The following is a 19218-nucleotide window of genomic DNA, read 5'->3' on the forward strand; positions in this document are numbered from 1 at the left end:
CAGGTTAGGCGCACTTCAGTGTCAGCATGTGGGCAGCATGATGTGACAAGGACTGGCACCATAGCCACAATGGGGACACAAGAAGGCACGCAGATCAAGACAGGCCTGATGGGTGACAGCCAGCTCTGGCACAGCACAGCGCCCCCTCTGGCCACATTGCACATCTCTCTCTCTCTTATTTGAATTGCCTGCATTTAGACTGGCACAGCCAGAAGGATTTTCACCCACTGGATGGGCAACTGGCACAAGAGGGTGAGGGCACTGCTGGGTGATCTCTTTGACTGAAATTGATGTGACACCCCCAGAGGTGAGAGCAACAAATGGCTGAGACCCTCGAGGGGCCAAACATCCCAGGCACCCTCATCAGTGCTCCCTGCTGCTGTCGGCTGGGTGGGACCGCACTGGCTGTACTGTCACCCAAGATAAGAGAAGCAGCTCAACGGGCAGGACAGAGGACAGAGTTCAAAAGTCCTGCGCCAGCCTGCCATTGGCGCCACCTGCTCAGATCTTTTTAAAATTCACAGCAGGAATGTGCCCAGCACAGCTCTAAATATTCAGCCTGGCCATATTTAATTTAGCGCCAGTCTTACGTAATGCCAGGCTGGATCTGATATGGTGCCCTTCACAGCGAGCATCACTAGCATAAAGAAGTCAGCAGATGCTTCACACGCTGCCATCTGGCCCTGACAGTCAGCCTGCCCTTATTTTATAAAGCGCCTTTCACATGATGCCATGGCAGCTTCAGACCAGTCTTCAGTTTCTATAGCGCCTTTAACAGTAGGCATTACCCCAAACAACACTCCATGCAAAGCACATGTGATGGGAGTCCAGTGGCCCATAACATGCCATGCCCTTACTTCTATATAGCACCTTTCACATGAGGGAAGAACTGACCAAAAGCAAGCACAGGCAGGCTGGAAATGGATGACTGGATGAGCAGAAAGCACCCATCAGAGCGGGCAGAGGTGGCAAGGTGCTGGCAGCAGAGGACGCCACCCTGCATGGCACAGCACATCTCAGAGGGTGCCAGGGGTCTCCCCACCTTTGAGTCTGGCAGTTGGTAGCAGCCACACTTGTGTTTTCTTCTGGGCCGCCTCTGCCCTCCCGCACGCCTGTGTGCAAGGCACTATATTGTGGTAATGCCACTAAACGGCCCATCTGTCTTTCTCTTTTCAGCTCCTGTTGGTGAGGTGCACCCCGAGTGTCCTGGGACGCCCCCTGCTGGCCCCTCCATCTGCTGCAGCAGGTTGTGGGCTGTCAGACTCGGCTGCTGCTCCTGCCCTCCGCCCCGCCACAGATGTTTTTCAAGTGAGCTTCTTTTTCTTTGGTTCTCACTGTCTGCTCCCCTCAAGTGGTTTCCAAATGCCCACCCAGTGCCAATGTCAGGGCACACCCACTGGTATTTAGTGATGAGAAAGGCACTAGTGGATAAAGTGGATGTGTCTGTTCCCCTCATAAAGCCATAGCAACACCCCTGAAGCCTCCAGTGCCAGGGGCCTCAGCGTGCCAACCTGAGAGGGACCATCGGGCACTCAGCTCATGTCACAAGGAGGAGGCCAGGGAACCCCAGGGTGTTGGAAGCCCCTCACCTTGAGGGAACCCCTGCCCCGTGCCAACCTTCGTCACTGTGAGACACGCAGGCCGGTGGGTGGGTCTGGGATATCCCTGCACCTCAAGGTGTCCCGCGCTGATAACTCTGTTTGTGTCCCTAATCTCACATGCAGGGGGCTGATTAGCGACGCGGGCAATGACTCAGGCGTTTGGGGCGCAAGACCTCAGTGCTACAGGACACCTGGCACGGGAGAGCGAGCCGGGGAGCCGCCAGGAGCACATCGGGAGACACCACCACTCAGGTATCAGCCGTGGGTATCACCGGGCAAGGGCGGGCACTTTGGCATGGCGAGGGCCACAGTGAGTGCAGGATAGTGTGGGGGTAAGCCTGGCACACATCTGGAGCCAATGCCCCTGTTTTAGGAGAACGTGCCCCCGAGTGCCCACCTTTCAGTGTCATGTTGGCTCCTTGAGCAAGTCCTCCCGACGTGCCAAAGGGGCAAAGAAATGAAAGTCTATGCCAGGCAGCTGAGCGCCATGAGCTAAAAACAAAACCCTAAAGCCTAAAAATACGTGTGGGCAGACAGAGTGGCAGAGGGGGACTCCGCTCAACAGACGTCTCATTTGAATTTGAACCCGAGCTCGAAAGGGCAGCTGGCCTGACTCGTCTGTCCCTTTGGAGACTTCACTGGGGGGATCAGCAGCTCCCCAGCCCCTGGACAGGACGGCAGCCCACCCCAGGTGGGCACACTCACTCACACACTCACAGAGTAGGGCGGGCAGGTTTAGCTTCGCCGATCCTGACACCGAGCTGCGCACGGGGAGAACATGCAAACTGCGCACGGGACGCACTGAGGTGCCAGAGGGGTCCTTGAGAGTTTGAAGGCGGCAGACGGACCCCCAGAGTTATTTTGGACTTTAATGGCCTCTCGCTGCACGTAGCGGCGCGGCCTCCGGCGGCTCTTCTTGATCTGCTCGTATTCTACCCGGTCGCCCACCCGACGCTGCGGATTTTTTGTGTTTGTTTCTTCAAAGCCCAAAGAAGGGGCGTCAAGTGCAAAGAGCCCACCACAGAAGCGGGGGTCATTGGTAAAGCGCCATTACAGAAGCAGAGGGTGCTGCCCAAACCCATATGTGTATTATTCATGTTATTATTATCCTTCACCGCTGGGGGACATTTTGGGGGTGCTGATTTTTAAAAACTCCGTCAGTTGACTCGTGACGTCGGTCAGGGCCCCCTGAATGCGCCTTTTTTAAAATGTCGTTCACCGAGTACGCTCCGCCATTAACGGTACGGTCTTCTTATCACACTTCAACGTACCGCGCTTTCTGTTTATCAATTCAAAAAAAAAAAACTCTAAAAGACCCCAAAGGTGCTGCGCCCTCCTACGGGGGGCCCTGCACGCTTCGCTGAATGGCTCGCCGGACACTTTGGACCCCTGGCGGTCATGTCGGGGCGTACAGAGATCCCGCCAGTGGTCTTCTGAGTGTCCGCTGTGGTTTGTTCTCTCCCGCCGAGCGAGTCCTGTCGCCTTCTCTGTCGCGATCTGCTTTACAGACGTGACTGCGAACCGTGTGCAAAACGGAGACATCTGCGCAGGGACGGGGGACACTGAAAGACACCCCCCCCCCAGTAAAGGTGGGACACGGGGGACGCGCTCAGGGACGAGCGTTACTCTCCACCACTGGCAAAAGGCTCCGTGACGCCCACCAGGCTGGTGGCTCTCCGGTCGCAGGTTCAAATGGCCTCTCGTCTCAGCGGCTGTCACTTTTCGTTTACTGTGACGTGATGTTGGCGTTCACGTCTCCATTTTATTCGTTTCTTTGTGATGTCGGGTCTCGTTCCTACAAGCAGTAAAAGCCGTCCTGACGCACAAACCCCGAGGATCTTCCTGCTGAGATCTTCCTAAAAGTTCTCGTTTATTGTCGCCCGCCACCTCAGCGCATCTGCTCAGCAGGATTTCCCGAATAAAAGTGTCATAATGGCGGCCTCCGGTCCTGGACAGGTCGCCGCTCTTCTTGAGTCTCAGTCACCCGAAGCCAGCGACCCGACCCGAAGCACGCTGAGCCGAACTCCAATAGGACGTCTCCAGACTCCCCCCCCCCCCCCATAATATGTAAGTCGAGATCCCCGTGGCGGCTGCGCGCAGGAGAGCGGAAGGCTGGCGAAGCGCGTCCAAACACGTGCACGCGCACACGGACCCCCAACACCTGCCTACAGCCATGCGCACGCGCACTCAGTAACAAACCGATCCGGTGCAGGTGTCACATTTGAGGTTGAACCCGAAGCTTTGTCCACCCGTGGGCTCTGGGTGTCTCCCCTGTCAGTTCCTGGTCGTCCCGACGTACCCCACGTTTAGAACGTGCGAATGAAGTGAAGCAAACGGGGGTAGATATTAGAAGGACGAAGGTCGCTCGACGTGCCCCACAAGTTTCAGCCCCACCGTCACCCACCTCGGTCATTTTCACGTCACGCCCTCCTGCCCTGTCCTGGTGGTTTCTAAGCAGCGCGACCCTCAGTACCACTTCATTTAGTGAATGCCTATATAGCGCCACGCCCGAGCTCACACTGACCGACGTAGTTAAAGGCTGACTGTGTCACTTGTGCCAGGTAGTGGTGACATGGTGGACATCATCTTCCACTATAGGGACCCCAAGAATGTGCTTGCACACGCTTTGCTTTATGAAATGTGTGACAAATGGGCACCCAAGCAGCTTGTTGTTCACCATCTTAATGTAACAGATAGTCTAAGGTGGGTGGCACAGCAGGTGGCATGGTGGAGTGCCCCCAGGGCTGTTATTGTCTAATACTTTGGTGCCCCCCACAGGCCAGACTATGCCATTGCTTGAATGGCCCACATTGGCTTCCTGAGGTCAGTATGCTGGGAGTCCACTAATCCGATGGTCTGGGTATAAGTGGGTGGTCAAAGGTCTGATTCTACTGTCCATCTGTCTTTCCCTCAGGTTATGCGTCAGAGTGCCAGCAGTGCCAGGCTGTTGTGAGACGCCTCAGCTCGCAAGCGACTGCACGCCTTGAAGAGTCACAACGGACAAATGTCATCCCCCGGGGTAGGTGACCCGTGACATGGTAGCCATACAGGGAGAGACAGGCAGACGGATGTTAAGGTTTGGCCAGGATGGACACTTGTGCCAATTGTCACTATGCCCAGCCACTAAAAAACGCCACACACCATCTCGATCTGTGAAGTTGTGAAAGAAGAGGGGCACCTGATGGCCTCTGTCCTGTCACTTTGTCTTTGAAGTCACACAATGTGCTGACAGGTGCCCCTCTGGACTGTAGTGCATGTACCTCGGTGGGCTCAATGGCAGATGGTGGCTGGGCTCAGACCTTCAGATGGCTCCACATTGTCCCAGACTGCCATTTTTCAGATGACATCCTCCTCATTCTGCCTTCTCTGACAATGACAGCAAGTAGACGCAGTCAGCATGGTGGGTGGTCCCCAGTGCCCGTTCAGATTGTCTGAGATGACAGGCCAAACTTCGGCTCTGTGACCCTTTAGCAGAACGTGTTGAAGTCCACTTGGCTTTGTCACAGCACCTGGTGGTCCAAGCCACAGACCCTCGGTGTGTTTAGCGTGATGTCTCCTCAGGTGGAGCTGTGAGTGGGTGGAGTCAAGCTGGATGACAGGAGGCGTGTCCAGATGCTTAGCCAATGGTAGTCCAGTGGTCCACTCACTCAGTCATTCACAAGATGACCGAATGGGTACCAGACAGAGTGGCCAATAGATGAGTGGACGGGCGTGAGGCCCACCCGTCAACCAAGTAGCAAAATGCACAGGAGTGGGGACACATGGGTGACAAGTGGCTGGACAGAAGGACCTCAGACAGCATGCTGCCACGTGTCCTTCTGACCCCCACTTGGCCATGGCCCCCCAGCTGACTCGGGATAGGGGGGTCTGACGAGGACTGGCGGCCTGGCAGGCGGCTCACCTCGAGCTGTTTGTCATTTTTGTGCCGCAGGGTGAGCTCGGCTCGCCGGGCCTGATGGATGATGAGACTTTCAACGAAACCCTGAATGGGCCGAACTTCCGAGAGTCTTTGCTCGACGAGAAGCCCCCTAGCGTAAACGATGAGGATGGCGACTTGGAATGTGAGTAGCGGAGGGAGTGGGTGGCCGCCCGGCTGGGCAGTGCCCGAGACGATGGCGAGAGCCCCTCAGGTGCTGGTCTTTCCTCAATCATCATCTCTCCCACAGATCTCGAGGGGGCGATGAAGAGGCACCGACCTGATGCACAGGTAACGCTGGAGGGCAGGGGAGCCCAGGTGGGCACTGTGCCCCGCCCGGGGTCTGCTCTGATCTGCTGGTTAAGCTTAATGTTAAGTAAAAAAGAAGGGACCCTCATAAAGGGCTCCGTGACAGTGCCCGCTATATAAAAGAAAGGAAGGACGGTCATAAGGGGCTCACTAGCAGGGTCCGCTATGACCACCCAAACAAGCTACATATATGGGCCCCTTATGAAAGGCGCCATATGAACTCCAGCTCAGCCTCCCTTAGTGTTCACCACCTGAGCAGGTCAAAGGGTCCATTGGTCCTTGAAGCATGCCCACCTGGCAGCATGTGTGCCAGACACTGGGGATGCCACCTCCTCAGCCATGTCTCTCTGCCCACAGAGTCTAGAAGATTCCCTGCAGGAGGAGGAGGAGTCGCCCTTCCGAAAGTTGGACCCCAAAGGGTGAGAGAATGCAGGGGGTCCTTGGCCCCACCCAGTTCAAGCAGCTCATGAGGTTTTTGCTCTGTGCCCTTTGGCCTTGTTGTGATGCCCACCTCTTTCCAATGGCAGGTTGCAGCCAGGGCACCATGGAGCCTACGATCTTGAGAAAAGGAGGAAGATGGACCCCGACTCCCCAGACAGGGAGAGCTACTTGGGCATTGAAGGTAAGGGCGTCCTTCACACCCGGCGGCGGGACGTGGGCTCCTTGCCTGACCTCGCCGCTCCGCCTCGTTTACTGTCAACAGCGCAGGCCGAGCGTCACGCGTGTTTAATAAACACAAACCACTCCAAATAAATTGGCTGCACTCAAGGAGTCAAAGGGACGCATCCGGGCAGACCAGGCGCCTCAGGTAGGTCTGGGACTCGGGCCGACTGGGTGGCGATGGGCACATGCCAGGGGCACATCGGAGGAGGCCGAGCCCAACCTGCCAAGCGTCCACTGTGGAGACCTTCCGCCAGGGGTCACCTTTCCGATCTGGTCTGGGCGCGGGGGTCTCCACACGATGTCACTCTTTGACTGTCTGCCACGCCTTCACAGGTAGACGTCCTGACCCGGACAGCTCTCGGGACCGAGGAAGTCACCAGGTGGGTAGAGTCGCACGCCGCGGCGGGAGGGGTGTGGGAGGGTCGTCGTAACGTGTGCCCTGCTGTGCCCCCCCCCCCAGCCATACGTGGAGCTTCACGAGCTGACGATGGATGGCCGGAAGGAGGAGCTCTACTGGCAGGAGTCGGCCCGCTGGCTGCAGCACGAGGAGGACTTCAGCGTGGCCGGGCAGCACTGGGGCAAGCAGCACGTGTCCTACCTGACCTTCACCAGCCTGCTGGAGCTGCGCAGGTCCATGAGCAACGGTGAGTGGCCGTGACCCCGTCGGCAGCATCTCGGTCGGCTGCCACTAAACCTCAGCAGCCTGCTCACCATCCGCTTGCCTTGCCAGGAGTCGTCCTCCTCGACGTGGCAGAGACCAGTCTCGCCGGAGTGGCCAAGGAGGTGGTGGACAGCATGGTGAGCAGCAACCAGGTGAAGGAGGAGCATCGTGAGGAGCTCCTGAGGACCCTACTGCTTCGGCATAGGTAAGGCCAGTGCCAGCACGCCCGTGTGGGACACCCGCTGAGAAAGCCCGTCTGACCTCTCGTCTGTCCTCACTGCAGCTCCGGCCCGCTCGAGTCGCCAGGAGGCGAGGCCCAAGAGACGTCCACGCCCCTGGTGGAGCAGCACCACATCGAGATGGAGACCCTGGCCGTCACTGGAGAGGCGAGTCTGACCCGCTGCCGTCCGCTCGGCCCACCTCGTCACCTCAGTCTGCTAACGTTGTGTGTCATTGCAGGGGGACAGACAGGAGCAAGTGGACGCCACGTTGGTGCTCGTGGGTGAGTGGACGGCCGTTTCCTTGATGACGCTGGCCGCAGGGCAGGACCCTCCTCGATCACGCTGGGGTCTCATTTCTGTCATTTCAGGCCCCGTTGACTTCCTCGAGAAGCCCACCATGGGATTTGTGCGCCTCAAACAGCCAGCAGACATGCACTCCGTCCTGGAGGTCAGCCACCCGGTGCGCTTCGTCTTCATCCTGCTGGGGCCGAAGATTCCCAACACGGAATACCACGAGATCGGGCGAGCCATCGCCACCCTGATGGCAGACCGGGTGAGCAAAGCAGTTAGGGGAACCACTTCAGTAGGACAGTGGCAGCAGCCCCCAGTAATGGGACCCTCCTCACCGGCCCCCTGTAATTAAACACCATTGGATCTTCGCACCCACTTCTCTGATTGGACCCCTATACCAGCCCCCCTTCCAAACATTTTACTAAGACCCCTGGAGCAGCCCCCCTTTAATCGATTAAGTGCAGTTCATTCAGCCCCCCTCCCTGAATCTGGACCCCCAACACAGCTCCATTTCAATTAGACACCCCCACAAGCCCTACCAGACACCAACCCCTCCCGCTTCTCTAATGTCCCCCCAACTGCTGGGCTGCCCCCCCCACTCCAATGCTCTTCCCCTAGCCATCCTCAGACCCCTCTGAGCCCCCGTCTCCTTGTCGTTGCCCCCCAGGAGTTCAGCTCGGCGGCCTACCTGGCAGACAGTCGTGAAGATCTGACCAAAGCTGTGGCCGAGTTCATGAACTGCAGCATCGTAATCCCACCCTGCGAGATCGGAGACCAGGAGATGCTGCAGTCCTTGGTGGGCTTCCAGAGGAGGCTCCTGAAGAGTCGCTACCGGCTTCCCGAGGCCAAAGTGCACAAAGGTAGGCGGTGGTCCTTCTGTTGTCCACTTCACCCATTCTGCAGTGCTCCCCCTTTCGGCTTGCCCTTCAAGTCGCCGATTCCCCAATTTCTCATCTCTTGCAGAGGAATTTGTGGAAAAGGCCGAAGAAGAAGACCCCCTGAAGAGAACGGGCTGCCTGTTTGGTGGTCTGGCCAGAGATGTCCGGCGCCGCTACCCCCACTACCTGAGCGACATCACAGATGCCCTCAACCCGCAGGCCCTGGCCGCGGTCATCTTCATCTACTTCGCAGCCCTGTCGCCCGCCATCACCTTCGGGGGGCTGCTAGGTGAGTGTCCTCTTGTGTGACAGACAAGGACGACGGTAGGTGGTCTGGGTGACCAGGACTAATGGGTGGCTGCTTGGACAGGGGAGAAGACGGAGAAGATGATCGGGGTCTCGGAGTTGCTGGTGTCCACTGCTATCCAGGGGGTGTTCTTCAGCCTGCTGGGGGCTCAGCCCCTGCTGGTCATCGGCTTCTCGGGCCCGCTGCTGGTGTTCGAGGAGGCCTTCTACTCGGTGCGTCCCGCTGGAGGGGGGGTGGGCCTGCGTAGGGAGGCGTCACGCTCACCGGTCTCCCCTTGTCTCTGCAGTTCTGCAAAGGCAATCAGCTGGAGTACATCGTGGGCCGCGTCTGGATTGGCTTCTGGCTCATCATCATCGTCCTGCTGGTGGTGGCTTTTGAGGGCAGCTTCATGGTGCGCTTCATCTCCCGCTTTACCCAGGAGATCTTCTCCTTCCTCATCTCACTCATCTTCATCTACGAGACGTTCTCCAAGCTCATCAAGGTATGTGGGGCCAGGTGGCGCTCTGGGGACGCCCAAGGCTGTCCTTTACCACGTCGTGTCTCTGCTCGCCTTGCAGATTTTCATGGCTCATCCCCTCCGTGCCACCTACAATAACACCATTCTGAATGCCACTTCATCTGAGGAGGAGAGCGACCCGCTGCCCAACACTGCCCTGCTGTCCCTTGTCCTTATGGCCGGCACTTTCTTCATCGCTTTCTTCCTCCGGAAGTTCAAGAACGGCCGATACCTGCCTGGCAAGGTAAGCTTCCCCCCTAGACCCTCCCCCCCCCCACTGCCCCCCTTCTGCCCACCAATGCTCACTGCCACTGTCTGCTGCAGATCCGGCGGATCATTGGTGACTTTGGCGTCCCCATCTCTATCCTCATCATGGTTGGGGTGGACTTCTCAATCAGAGACACCTACACTCAGGTAAGGGCACCTGGTGATGACAAGCAGCTGGCCGGCCGTCCAGGTTTGGGGTGACCGATGACGAAACTCTCTGTCCTTACAGAAACTCAGCGTCCCCAGTGGCTTCTCGGTGTCCAACCCCGAAAACAGGACGTGGTTCATCGACCCCATGGGGGCCACTGGTGACTTCCCAATCTGGATGATGTTTGCTTCCATCGTGCCAGCCCTGCTGGTGTTCATCCTTATCTTCCTCGAGTCTCAAATCACAACGTGAGTCCTTGGGTGGGGTGGCATGGCAAGGGCTAGGGGACGAATGACCTGGGGAGCCAGCAGGCAGTTATGGGGCAGACTGGGCTACTGGGACCTCACGTGGGGCTTGTGAAGGTGACATCCAAGTGGCTCACCTTCTGCTCAAAGCAGACAAAAGACGGCTGCCATCTGTGTGCCAACCGCAGTCTTCCATCAAGGTACGTGGGGCCAGGTGGCGCTCTGCGGATGCCCAATGTTGTTGTTGTTAATGTTGTTCCTCCTGGAGCCACATGGATTGCGTTAACTGGTAACTCTTAACGGAGTGTGCCTGCCCTTCTTTGACCTGGCATCCCATCCAGGGTCTGATGATGCCCAAACGGCTGCCAGCTACCCATCCTCCTGTGACTCGATAAAGTGGCTTTTGAATATGAAAGGTTGAATGGATTGGTGCCCTCTGAGTCCTGAGGGCTGGGGAATGAAGAGATGAGGAAATCTGTGGCAAGTTGGCAGTAGGTTGGGAGAACTGGGCTGTGATCTGACCCTCTTCTCATGTCTTCCACAGGCTCATCGTCAGCAAGCCAGAGAGGAAGATGGTTAAGGGTTCCGGCTTCCACTTAGACCTGCTCCTGGTGGTGGGCATGGGAGGCATCGGTGCCCTGTTTGGCCTGCCGTGGCTGAGCGCAGCCACCGTGCGTTCCGTCACCCATGCCAACGCGCTGACTGTCATGAGTAAGGGGGCCAAGCCGGAGATTGTAAAGGTCCTGGAGCAGCGGATCAGTGGGCTGCTGGTGGCCATCCTCGTGGGTAAGCAGCGTGCCGATGACCAGAGGCGGGCAGGACCTGGTGGTGCTTGGCACCAAATGACATGGCTGTGCTATTTCCGCTAGGCCTCTCCATCTTCATGGAGCCCATCCTGAAGCTCATCCCGCTGGCCGTGCTCTTTGGCATCTTCTTGTATATGGGGGTCACCTCACTCAATGGCATCCAGCTCTTCGACCGCATTCTGCTCCTGCTGGTGCCCCACAAATACCACCCGGAGGAGGCCTACGTTCACTGGGTAAGACTCGGCGCCCTCACCCGAGCTGCCACTGCCAGCTGGGCCCACTGGCTCCCACCCACTCACTCTCGCCTCTCTTTCAGGTGAAGACCTGGCGCATGCACGTGTTCACCATCATTCAGGTCCTGTGCCTCGCCATTCTGTGGGCCGTCAAGTCCAGTCCGGCGTCCCTGGCACTGCCCTTCTTCCTCATCCTCACCATCCCTCTGCGCCGCTTCCTGCTCCCGTGCATCTTCAGCGACAGGGAGCTCAAATGTGTAAGTGCCCTGCTTTGAGCACGTGTGTGTGTGTGTGCCAATGCTCAGTACCTCCCTCTGCACAGGCAGGTGGGCTACTTCTGCCAACCCAAGCGCCACTCTGTAATGTTGGCATTGCCTTACAGCTGGATGCCGATGACGCCAAAGTCCACTTCGATGAGAAGGAAGGCCAGGACGTGTACGACGAGATCCAGATGCCAGTGTGAGGGTCGCCCAGACCCCGTGTGGCGCAAGCCAGTTTGCTTTCTCGATTCGCCGGCCGCAGGTGTGTTGTGTTCGCTCAGCTCTGCCCTTCGTTGTGACCGGACGTCAGCTGGACACGATGGCCAGTCCGCCGGCGCTCCTCTCGCTCTTTATATAGTGCCTTTCGAGAGGAGCGCCACCCCCTGCCCCGTCAAGTGCCGCCGTGCTGTGGAGTTTTGGTGTGTTTTCCAGTTTCTTCTTCATGCCCATTAAATTTGGTTTGACCTTTTTGTTCTTTTGAGATTATTAAAGGGGGAAGGGGAGCTGGAGGTGGGAGTGGGAGGAGCTTAGGCCACCCACTGGTGGTGTGGGGAAGGGGCTTAATGAGGTGACCCGAGGCACGGACCCCCTCAGACCCACATCATGGCACTGAGGGACCAAAGCACCTGCCCCGTCAGCGGGCCTGGCCACCAATCACCTGCCAGAACGAGCATGAGAGGCCACATTTGAACCCAGGAAACCGGATCTGTTGGTGGGATTCAACCAGGGGGCCCATCGGCCCATGTGTGACTCCAGGTGACGTTTACCAGGATCGGCCAAACTCACCGCTAAGGTGAGAGGGGAGGCGAAAACACTGGGCTGGCCATGGAGAGTGTGTGGTGCCCATTGTGCCACACAACCCCAGCAGACAGAACACAAGAGATGTGCCAGCTGAGACGAGACCACTTGGGCCATTTGTCATCTGTCTGTCTGCTGGCGGTCCCCGTGCCTTTCCTTCTCTGGTGTCCCCTTTCTTATTTTCCCAGGGTTCCCGTCCTTGATTTTCCGGCATCAGCGTCCCCCGCATGGAGCATCTGCTGGGTGCTCAGACCTCCTCTCCCAGGTCCCTTGTCTTCTGTGGGGGTCACCTCCTGGTCCTGCCTCCTTTTCTGTCCCTGTGACTCTTCTGCTTCACCAGCTTCCAAAGGTGCCCCCCGTGAGTCTGGTTGTTCCTGTGACGGAGGCCCCCTTGTGCGAGAAAGCCGTCACGGACGTTGGGGACGAAGGGCTTGGTGGCATTCACGTTGAGTGTGGTGTGCGTTGGCCGGGACCACCACCTCGTTCTCCTGCAGCTTCTCACTATTGGCCCCTCTCTCTTTTCATGGCCCCTCTTTTATCAGCGCACGTGTGGCGTAGTCAGTAAGACTTTGGGCTTCAGACCCTGAGGCTGTGGGCTCCAATGCCCTGGGCGGGTCACTTTGCCCGCCTGTGCTCCAAACAACAGAAGAACAAGTGGAATCGATGGCCTCCCAGATGTCACAAGTCACCAACCCCCCCCAAGCTTAACTGTCCCTCAGTCCCATTTCTTGTGGCGTGGTGACCAGAACCGCACTCAGGACTCCATAGGTGGAATTGCTCGGTTAGGGTCCAGTGCCTGGCAATCCTGCCCTGGGTACCGGATGGGTAATATAGTGCCTTTCAGCAGTGTTCAGAAGGGAAGAGTAAAGCACAGGGAGGAGCAAAGGGATGGCACGGGATGAAAAAGAAACCCAACGCTGAAACAGAAGATGCTGAACAGAGGAGGCGCCACAGACCCTGCCATCTGCGGCTCAGTGTGTCATAGCCCTGACCTCTGAAGAATTCGCGGGCAGTGCCCCGCCATCTCACGTGCAGGCCAAGTGATGACATCACACGACATCACTTCCTGCAGTCCCAACAAAATGGCCACCGACGTGAAAGGCACCTAAAATGGCAGCACCTGTGAGAAACGAAACGTCAGCGTGACAACACAGAAAACTGAAACTAATCGTCAGTCAGTAGGAACACCCACCCCACGACGAGCCACCTCAGGACCCCAATTAGGACCCGAGCGCAGCTGTGCAGCGGGTGGGACAGCAGGAGGCGCTTGACGGAGGCTGCAGTGTCACTCCTGCCACCAACCTCGAGTGCTGCCTGTAACTTGGAGGACCTGCTCGGCAGGCTGCCACACGTTCACGTCACACTGCAGGTGAAGGGCCTCGCTCAGGTGACGATACAGAAGTCACAGAATGTGGCAGCATGGACGTCCGCGCACAGCAAAGTCGAGAATTAATGAGGGGAGGGGGGAGTCAGAAATGGCGGGGGCTCACGGCTTGGACCCTCACATGGCGTCACAGGCAGCTTAGTTTAATGAGGGAGCCCACCTGGCACCAGTGGCACAGCCCTCTAGGTCTGCCAGTCACGTCACTTCTTACCTTCGTCCTCTTAGCCACCCCGGTCCATGTTGCGACTTCATGCTTTCTGCAGTCTGTGGCATCATCTGGTGCCAGGTCCTGGCACTGTTGGCCCTACAGTGTCCTTGGACTGTCAAGGTCTGCCACAGGACTACAGGTGACAGCCACCATGCCACCCTTTTGTGCAGCTCCTCTTCAGGTGTCCCCAGATCAGGCTGGGCAGGGCAAACCACCGAGGGACTCAGAAAGGTGGCAAAAGACATGGGAGGCGCAGGGCTGAGTGGCATTGTAATCGTCAGCCAGTACTCAAGAGGATGGCACTAAAGCCACCAATGAAGCCCCATGTGTACCCGCCTGGCAGTCTTAAAGAGGCACAGAGTCCTGGCCAGGTGCAGATGGCATTTTTAGTTGTTTGCCAGTCTATTCTGACTGAAGTCTCGTAGTTGGGTCGTGCTGTCTGTGTCATCTGGGTGGTCTGCTCACGTCATTGTGTCTTGTCCTTTGTCACCTCAAAGTCACTCAATGGTACACTTGACGGGCTGGGCAGTGGGTGGCTGAGTTTGGTCAGGTGATGAGGGCAACACAATGACTTGATGCCAGTTGAGTCAGACCGGGCACCAGAACCGCACTGCTTGATTGGACTTGCATGTCTCGCTGGCCGTTAGTAAAAGACGGGGGGTCGGCTCTTGGTAAAGTGGGCAATTCTGGGGTGGCCCACCACAGTTTTCATGCCAAAAAAGCCACTGACTGAGATATCTGAGTGCCCTAAGCAAGAACAAGAAAATATGGAGGAGACTGGCACTATGCTGAACCTGCTGTTGCCAAGATGGGCACAAACTGGCCTGTCGCGTAGGCACAGCAGTGCCAGCCAGGGTGCCCCATGTTTTGGACAGTTACAATGTCGTGGCTAACCACATCAGATGTGCTGCCCTGGGTCTCATGGAGCCAATATGCCAGCCTGCATGGTTTGATGGCATCTGTGTGCCAGTGGGGAGCCACCTGACCGCCATGTGCCCTGTAAGCCACAGCCCACTAGGCAGTCAGAGGTTAAGTGATGGACAAGTGGGCAGTCAGCGAGAGGCGGCCAGAGGACTGAGGCATGAAGGCCAGTGGGTGGGCAAAACATTTAAGGGGCATTTAAAGGGTCCACTCTTGAAATGGATCGAGAAGATGGCAGTGCCAAGTCTGAAGAGCTGTAAGAGTGAAGAATCCAAAGAGAGAGGCACCAAGGAACAAAAGGCTGCCTGGCACAGTCTTCAACACTCCTAAAAAGCTCCAATGCCACCCGCCCTGGGCTCATTGGCACACGCTTTGTGTTCTCAGAGGATTGGGTTTCTACAAGTCAGCTGAACCAGCATCAGGGGGCGCTCACCAGCCTAAACCTCGATAGTAAGCCAACGCTCACACCAATGTGTGCCAGGCTTGCCAGTGAACCTGGCTGGTTTGGTCTAAACGTGTGGACCTTTGGGTTTCACATTCCGCGTCAGCTTAAATCTGTCGATGCCAACTCTGCACACCCGCCGTTGTCATAGGGCTGTGTGCGTGAGCAGGAAAGCACCATAATCCGATGTGAATGAACAAAAGGGAACTTGACACCTTTGTCACCGCGTGTCACCTGAGCCTTTGTCACCGTGTGTCTGCATACCTTCACGCTCCATGGGCACATCTGTTTGGCCTCAGACACCCACCACACTCTAGGGCTTGACCAGGCGTGTTGTGTGGCATACTGGTGCCCCCTTCTGGCTGAAGTCTTGGAGTTGAGGCTGGCCGTGTCAGCACTGACATCTTTATTGGTGCCAGGAGGGTGGCGTGGTGCTTGATTGGTGCTACCTGTGCCCTCAAATTCCAGATGGACCAAGTGGCCTCCTCGTGTTGACGGACCTTCTCAGATTCAAAAGACAGCCTGGCATTACTGAACTGGTGCAGCGGGAGGGACAGAATGTGCCCAGAAATGGGCTGGCACCCCATCCTATTCTCAATGTTGCCCAAACAGGCTGCCCCCATGACGCAGACAGAACTGGAGCACAGGGTGCCAGCATGTGACTTCTGGCCTCTGTGTGGGGAGCAGATGTGAAAATGGCGCCCTCCGGCTTGGTGGGGGTGGCAATGCCATGCTGTTTGACGGGGGAGTCGGCTGACCACGCACTCATGTGTGGACGCGCTCACTCCAGCCGGTCTCCTCATGGATGCCCCGCGGGTCGTCACCATGGCACCTGCACCCACAAAGTACAAAGCACCCACTGGAGGACCGAGAGAGCAGACATCTGGCGGATGAGCTGGTGGAGGGGGTCCCGTGGGCAGTGAGAGGACGGTGCCCCGGTTGAGCATTCAGGGAGAAGAAGGGCCGAAGGGTGGTGGTGGCGAGCTGGTGACCAATGGAGGGCACACCTGTCAGCTGAGCACCCCTAGCCATCGGGTGAGGTGGCTGGAGAGAAATGAAGAGAGTGACTGAGGCGCCCCATTGTACCCTTTGGTCTGACACTTGACACGGGATTGTGCATAAAGATGGGTGGGCTTTCTTTTTTTAATTCTGAGCTGGATGCCCCAACAGCTCAGCATGCCAGACTCTACCCCTGGCTCTGAAAGTGGCACCAGTTGAGGATTTCTGTCCCTGGGCTTGTTTACTCAGGTGACATCAAGGACAGACTGAGTGACAGATAGTCACACTCAGAATTCATCAGGCCGACCATAAAACAGCTGAGGAGCACCCAGGTCAAAGCCAGATGAGGTGCCAGGGGGCACACAAGTGGCGATGACAGCATGTCACCAAGTCCACCTGTAGAATAAGAGCAGTCATTTTAATTATATAGCGCCTCTGCCACATCAGCCAGGACACCCATGTGGTCTTCAGTGGCCACCTGTCACTCTCTGGTGTCATGGCCTGTCACCCGGCTGGCCTCGCCACCTCTACCCGCTTCACCTTCCCTGGCACTCCTGGATGCCTCCCAGCTCCCCCTGTTCTTCTTCACCCCAGTGGTCCTCAAGTTAAGTTTTTCATCTCAGGACTCTTGGCCTTCATGCTCGCTGTGTGCCCAGCAGCCTCTTAAATTCACCCCCTGCGGTGCCACCTGCTGGTCACAGCTCAAGATCTGCTTAAAAAGAGCCAAAGTGCCACATTTCAAAAGTGAGCAAGACTCACGGTGCCACACACAAAGCCACCCACCACCTCTAGGGACAGTGCAGACCACCCTGAGGACCGCAGGCATTCCAGAGAGTCCTAAGTGGGGTCCCCTGTGGCACACAAGGTGACACTGGAAATCCTGCTACAGAGGACAATGAGGTGGGCTTTGGGGTCTGCCCGTACAGGACCAGCTGGGAAGAGACACTGGCAGGGGGCGGGACGGGTAGAGGGCACAAGTGAGCATCTAGCTGTGCCATGGTCACAGGGGTGCAGCAAGGCCCACGTCTTGCCCGCACCATAACTGACGTTGTTAATTCGTCCCCAAGGCCTTTTCGTGTTTCGGTCACTCTCGTGTTTTCCCTCCAATCCGGTCCCATCGTCAGCGAGACGGATTCAGGAGGACCAGCTGCCAGGCGGTGGCACGCTGGCACACCTCAGTAGCCCGCAGGTTCAAGGGATGGCCTGTTCGCTGCCCGAGTGGACTTTGCCTGCTCCGCTGGCTGGACGTTAGTGAGTGCTTCACATCGACCTCCGGGCGTGCTGGGAGAAAGTTAGTGCCCCCCTAGCTTCATCATCGCCAGCTAATGACTGGCTTCACAGAAAGACAGAGGGTGCCAACGAAAAGAGCCCACTGCCAGTGAGAGGCGCCGTTAGTCTGCTGCGTCCACCTCGGTGCTATTAATGCCACATTTCACTCCTAGGTGGCAGTTGTTGAGGGCAGGTGCCCCTCAGAAGGGCTACTTTTGGAGTCACGAATGCCCCATTTCATTTGTCCAGCACTTCTTGGCAGTGCCAACTGAGCCGATTCCACCTATACACCCAGCGCATGGCATCGCGGGCAGTGACCCGGCACTCACATCCCAGGGCCAGTAATGTGACTGGTCAGGCAGGTCTACGCACAGAGAGGTCACGTGTCCCCGTGTTGTGACTATAATGGCCGCACGACTCTGGGGTCACCCAGTTCTCCCCTCGCTCAGCTGCTTGAGAAGGTCCTAAGAGGCCAGTGGGGGCGACGCCACACAAACACCAGCCTGGCATTACGAGGACCTCCAAAGGAAGATCCACACACAGGGGGACCTCAAGGTGTCACCGGGTGACAAAGGCACCAGTGCGCTGAGAGATGGCACAACGGAGATCACGTAAGGGTGCAGCATGTCAACGGACGAGCTTCTGTTGTTTTGTCACAAAACAGGCCATCCGCTTCCTCAATCCGCCTCAGTCCAGTTCAGGGTGGCAGGGCTGGTGCCCGTCCTGATGGTACCAGAACTATCGCTGCCACCCTGGGAGACCTGCAGAAAGAGCAGGCAGACACAAGGAGGGCACGCTGAGCGGCTGGCATCGTGTTTATTGAGAGGAGGAGGAGGAGGAGGAGGAAGAAGAACTCGAGAGCCTCACCCGACCGCGGAGAAGGTTTGCACCCGCAGCCGCACAGCCGGCTCCCCCCTGCGAGACTCGCCTCCCCGCCGTCACTTGTCAGCAGATCGCGGACACCCCATTGGACAAGGCAGGCGACGCCCACAAACAAGAAAGGTGGAGTTGGAAGAAATGAAGTGAAAATGTGGCGAAATGTGGAAAGAAAAATGAAGCGGCCGAGCCGAGCTACCCGGAGCCGCAAACTTTCGGGGCAACTTGTGGCGACAACTGCGGGAGATTCCTCGTATCAGCGGGGCGACGCGATCGCAAACCCGCAGGAGTCACCGGGACAAATGTGTATAAAAAAACAAAAAAGGGGGAACAGAAATAAAGAGAATCACAACAGCGACCAATTAAAAAAAAAAAAAGGGAAAAAGACAAAGAAATACAAAATCCAACATAAAAATACAAAAAAAAAAAAAAGCGCATTGTGCTAAAAAAAATGAAAACACTAAAGCAACAAACCCACCCGAGCCGCGAGCCGAGCCGGTCCGTGACGCCCGGGAGAGGGCTGTGGCCGTGGCTGCTGCCGCTACGGCGCCGCGCTGGACTGATTGGAAGACGAGACGGAAAGAGAGTGAGGGATGGAGGCGGGGGAAGTCTCCGTCTCTCTCTGCGGGGACTGGAGGTTCGATGCCGAGGGCCAGCCGCCGCCGCCGCCACTGCTACTACTACTGCAGACCTGGCTAACATTCAAGCCAGCCCTTCCCGAGCAGAAGAGCGAGCCGCGCACGCACCTACCGGATCAGCTCAGCTTAGCACGCCTCCCCTTCTACCGCTGCCACTGCTAGACGCGCACCCTCCGCACGGACGACGAGAGAACAAAGCCGCCGGTGAGTGAGGACTGAGTGAGTGGCGTTCGGCGCTGGACGAGTGAGCGAGCGAGCACGCGGTCGGGCACCCGACAACGGGAGGAAGGCAGCAGTAGCAGCGATAGCAGTTGCTGAAAGCGAGCGAAGCGGAGAGCGGCTGGGCTTTGGCTTAGCTTAGCTTTCCTTTCGCTTCGCCCC

The 19218-nt window shown here is 57.3% G+C and overlaps 1 protein-coding gene across 2 annotated transcripts; it reads left to right on the forward strand.

Moving 5' to 3' along the window:
- Positions 1-1705: 1705 nt before the first annotated feature.
- On the forward strand, positions 1706-11772 carry LOC114665354 (band 3 anion transport protein-like). 2 transcript variants are annotated; one of them, XM_028819878.2, is made up of 23 exons: positions 1706-1853; positions 4516-4620; positions 5533-5662; positions 5768-5808; positions 6184-6245; positions 6354-6448; positions 6823-6869; positions 6950-7133; positions 7220-7355; positions 7434-7536; positions 7610-7652; positions 7740-7924; positions 8330-8522; positions 8626-8829; positions 8911-9059; positions 9134-9328; positions 9405-9587; positions 9668-9757; positions 9840-10006; positions 10548-10789; positions 10873-11042; positions 11126-11299; positions 11425-11772. In XM_028819878.2, the coding sequence occupies exons 2-23, from the start codon at positions 4606-4608 to the stop codon at positions 11503-11505; spliced, it is 2889 nt and encodes a 962-aa protein (XP_028675711.2). In that variant the 5' UTR covers positions 1706-1853; positions 4516-4605; the 3' UTR covers positions 11506-11772. The 2 variants fall into 2 exon arrangements, with proteins under 2 accessions (XP_028675711.2, XP_028675712.1); XM_028819879.2 differs by lacking the exons at positions 5533-5662; positions 5768-5808 and having other exon boundaries at positions 1707-1853.
- The last annotated feature ends 7446 nt before the right edge of the window (positions 11773-19218 follow it).

Source organism: Erpetoichthys calabaricus, chromosome 14, assembly GCF_900747795.2.
Source record: "Erpetoichthys calabaricus chromosome 14, fErpCal1.3, whole genome shotgun sequence".
Taxonomy (NCBI): Eukaryota; Metazoa; Chordata; class Cladistia; order Polypteriformes; family Polypteridae; genus Erpetoichthys; species Erpetoichthys calabaricus.

What these genes read in the sequence shown, in the direction of transcription:
- LOC114665354 (XM_028819878.2), top strand. An exon ending in CGAGGCCAAAGTGCACAAAG is followed by an intron (nt 8,523 to 8,625) that starts GTAGGCGGTGGT and finishes CATCTCTTGCAG; the next exon opens with AGGAATTTGTGGAAAAGGCC. An exon ending in GCTGGTGGCCATCCTCGTGG is followed by an intron (nt 10,790 to 10,872) that starts GTAAGCAGCGTG and finishes TATTTCCGCTAG; the next exon opens with GCCTCTCCATCTTCATGGAG.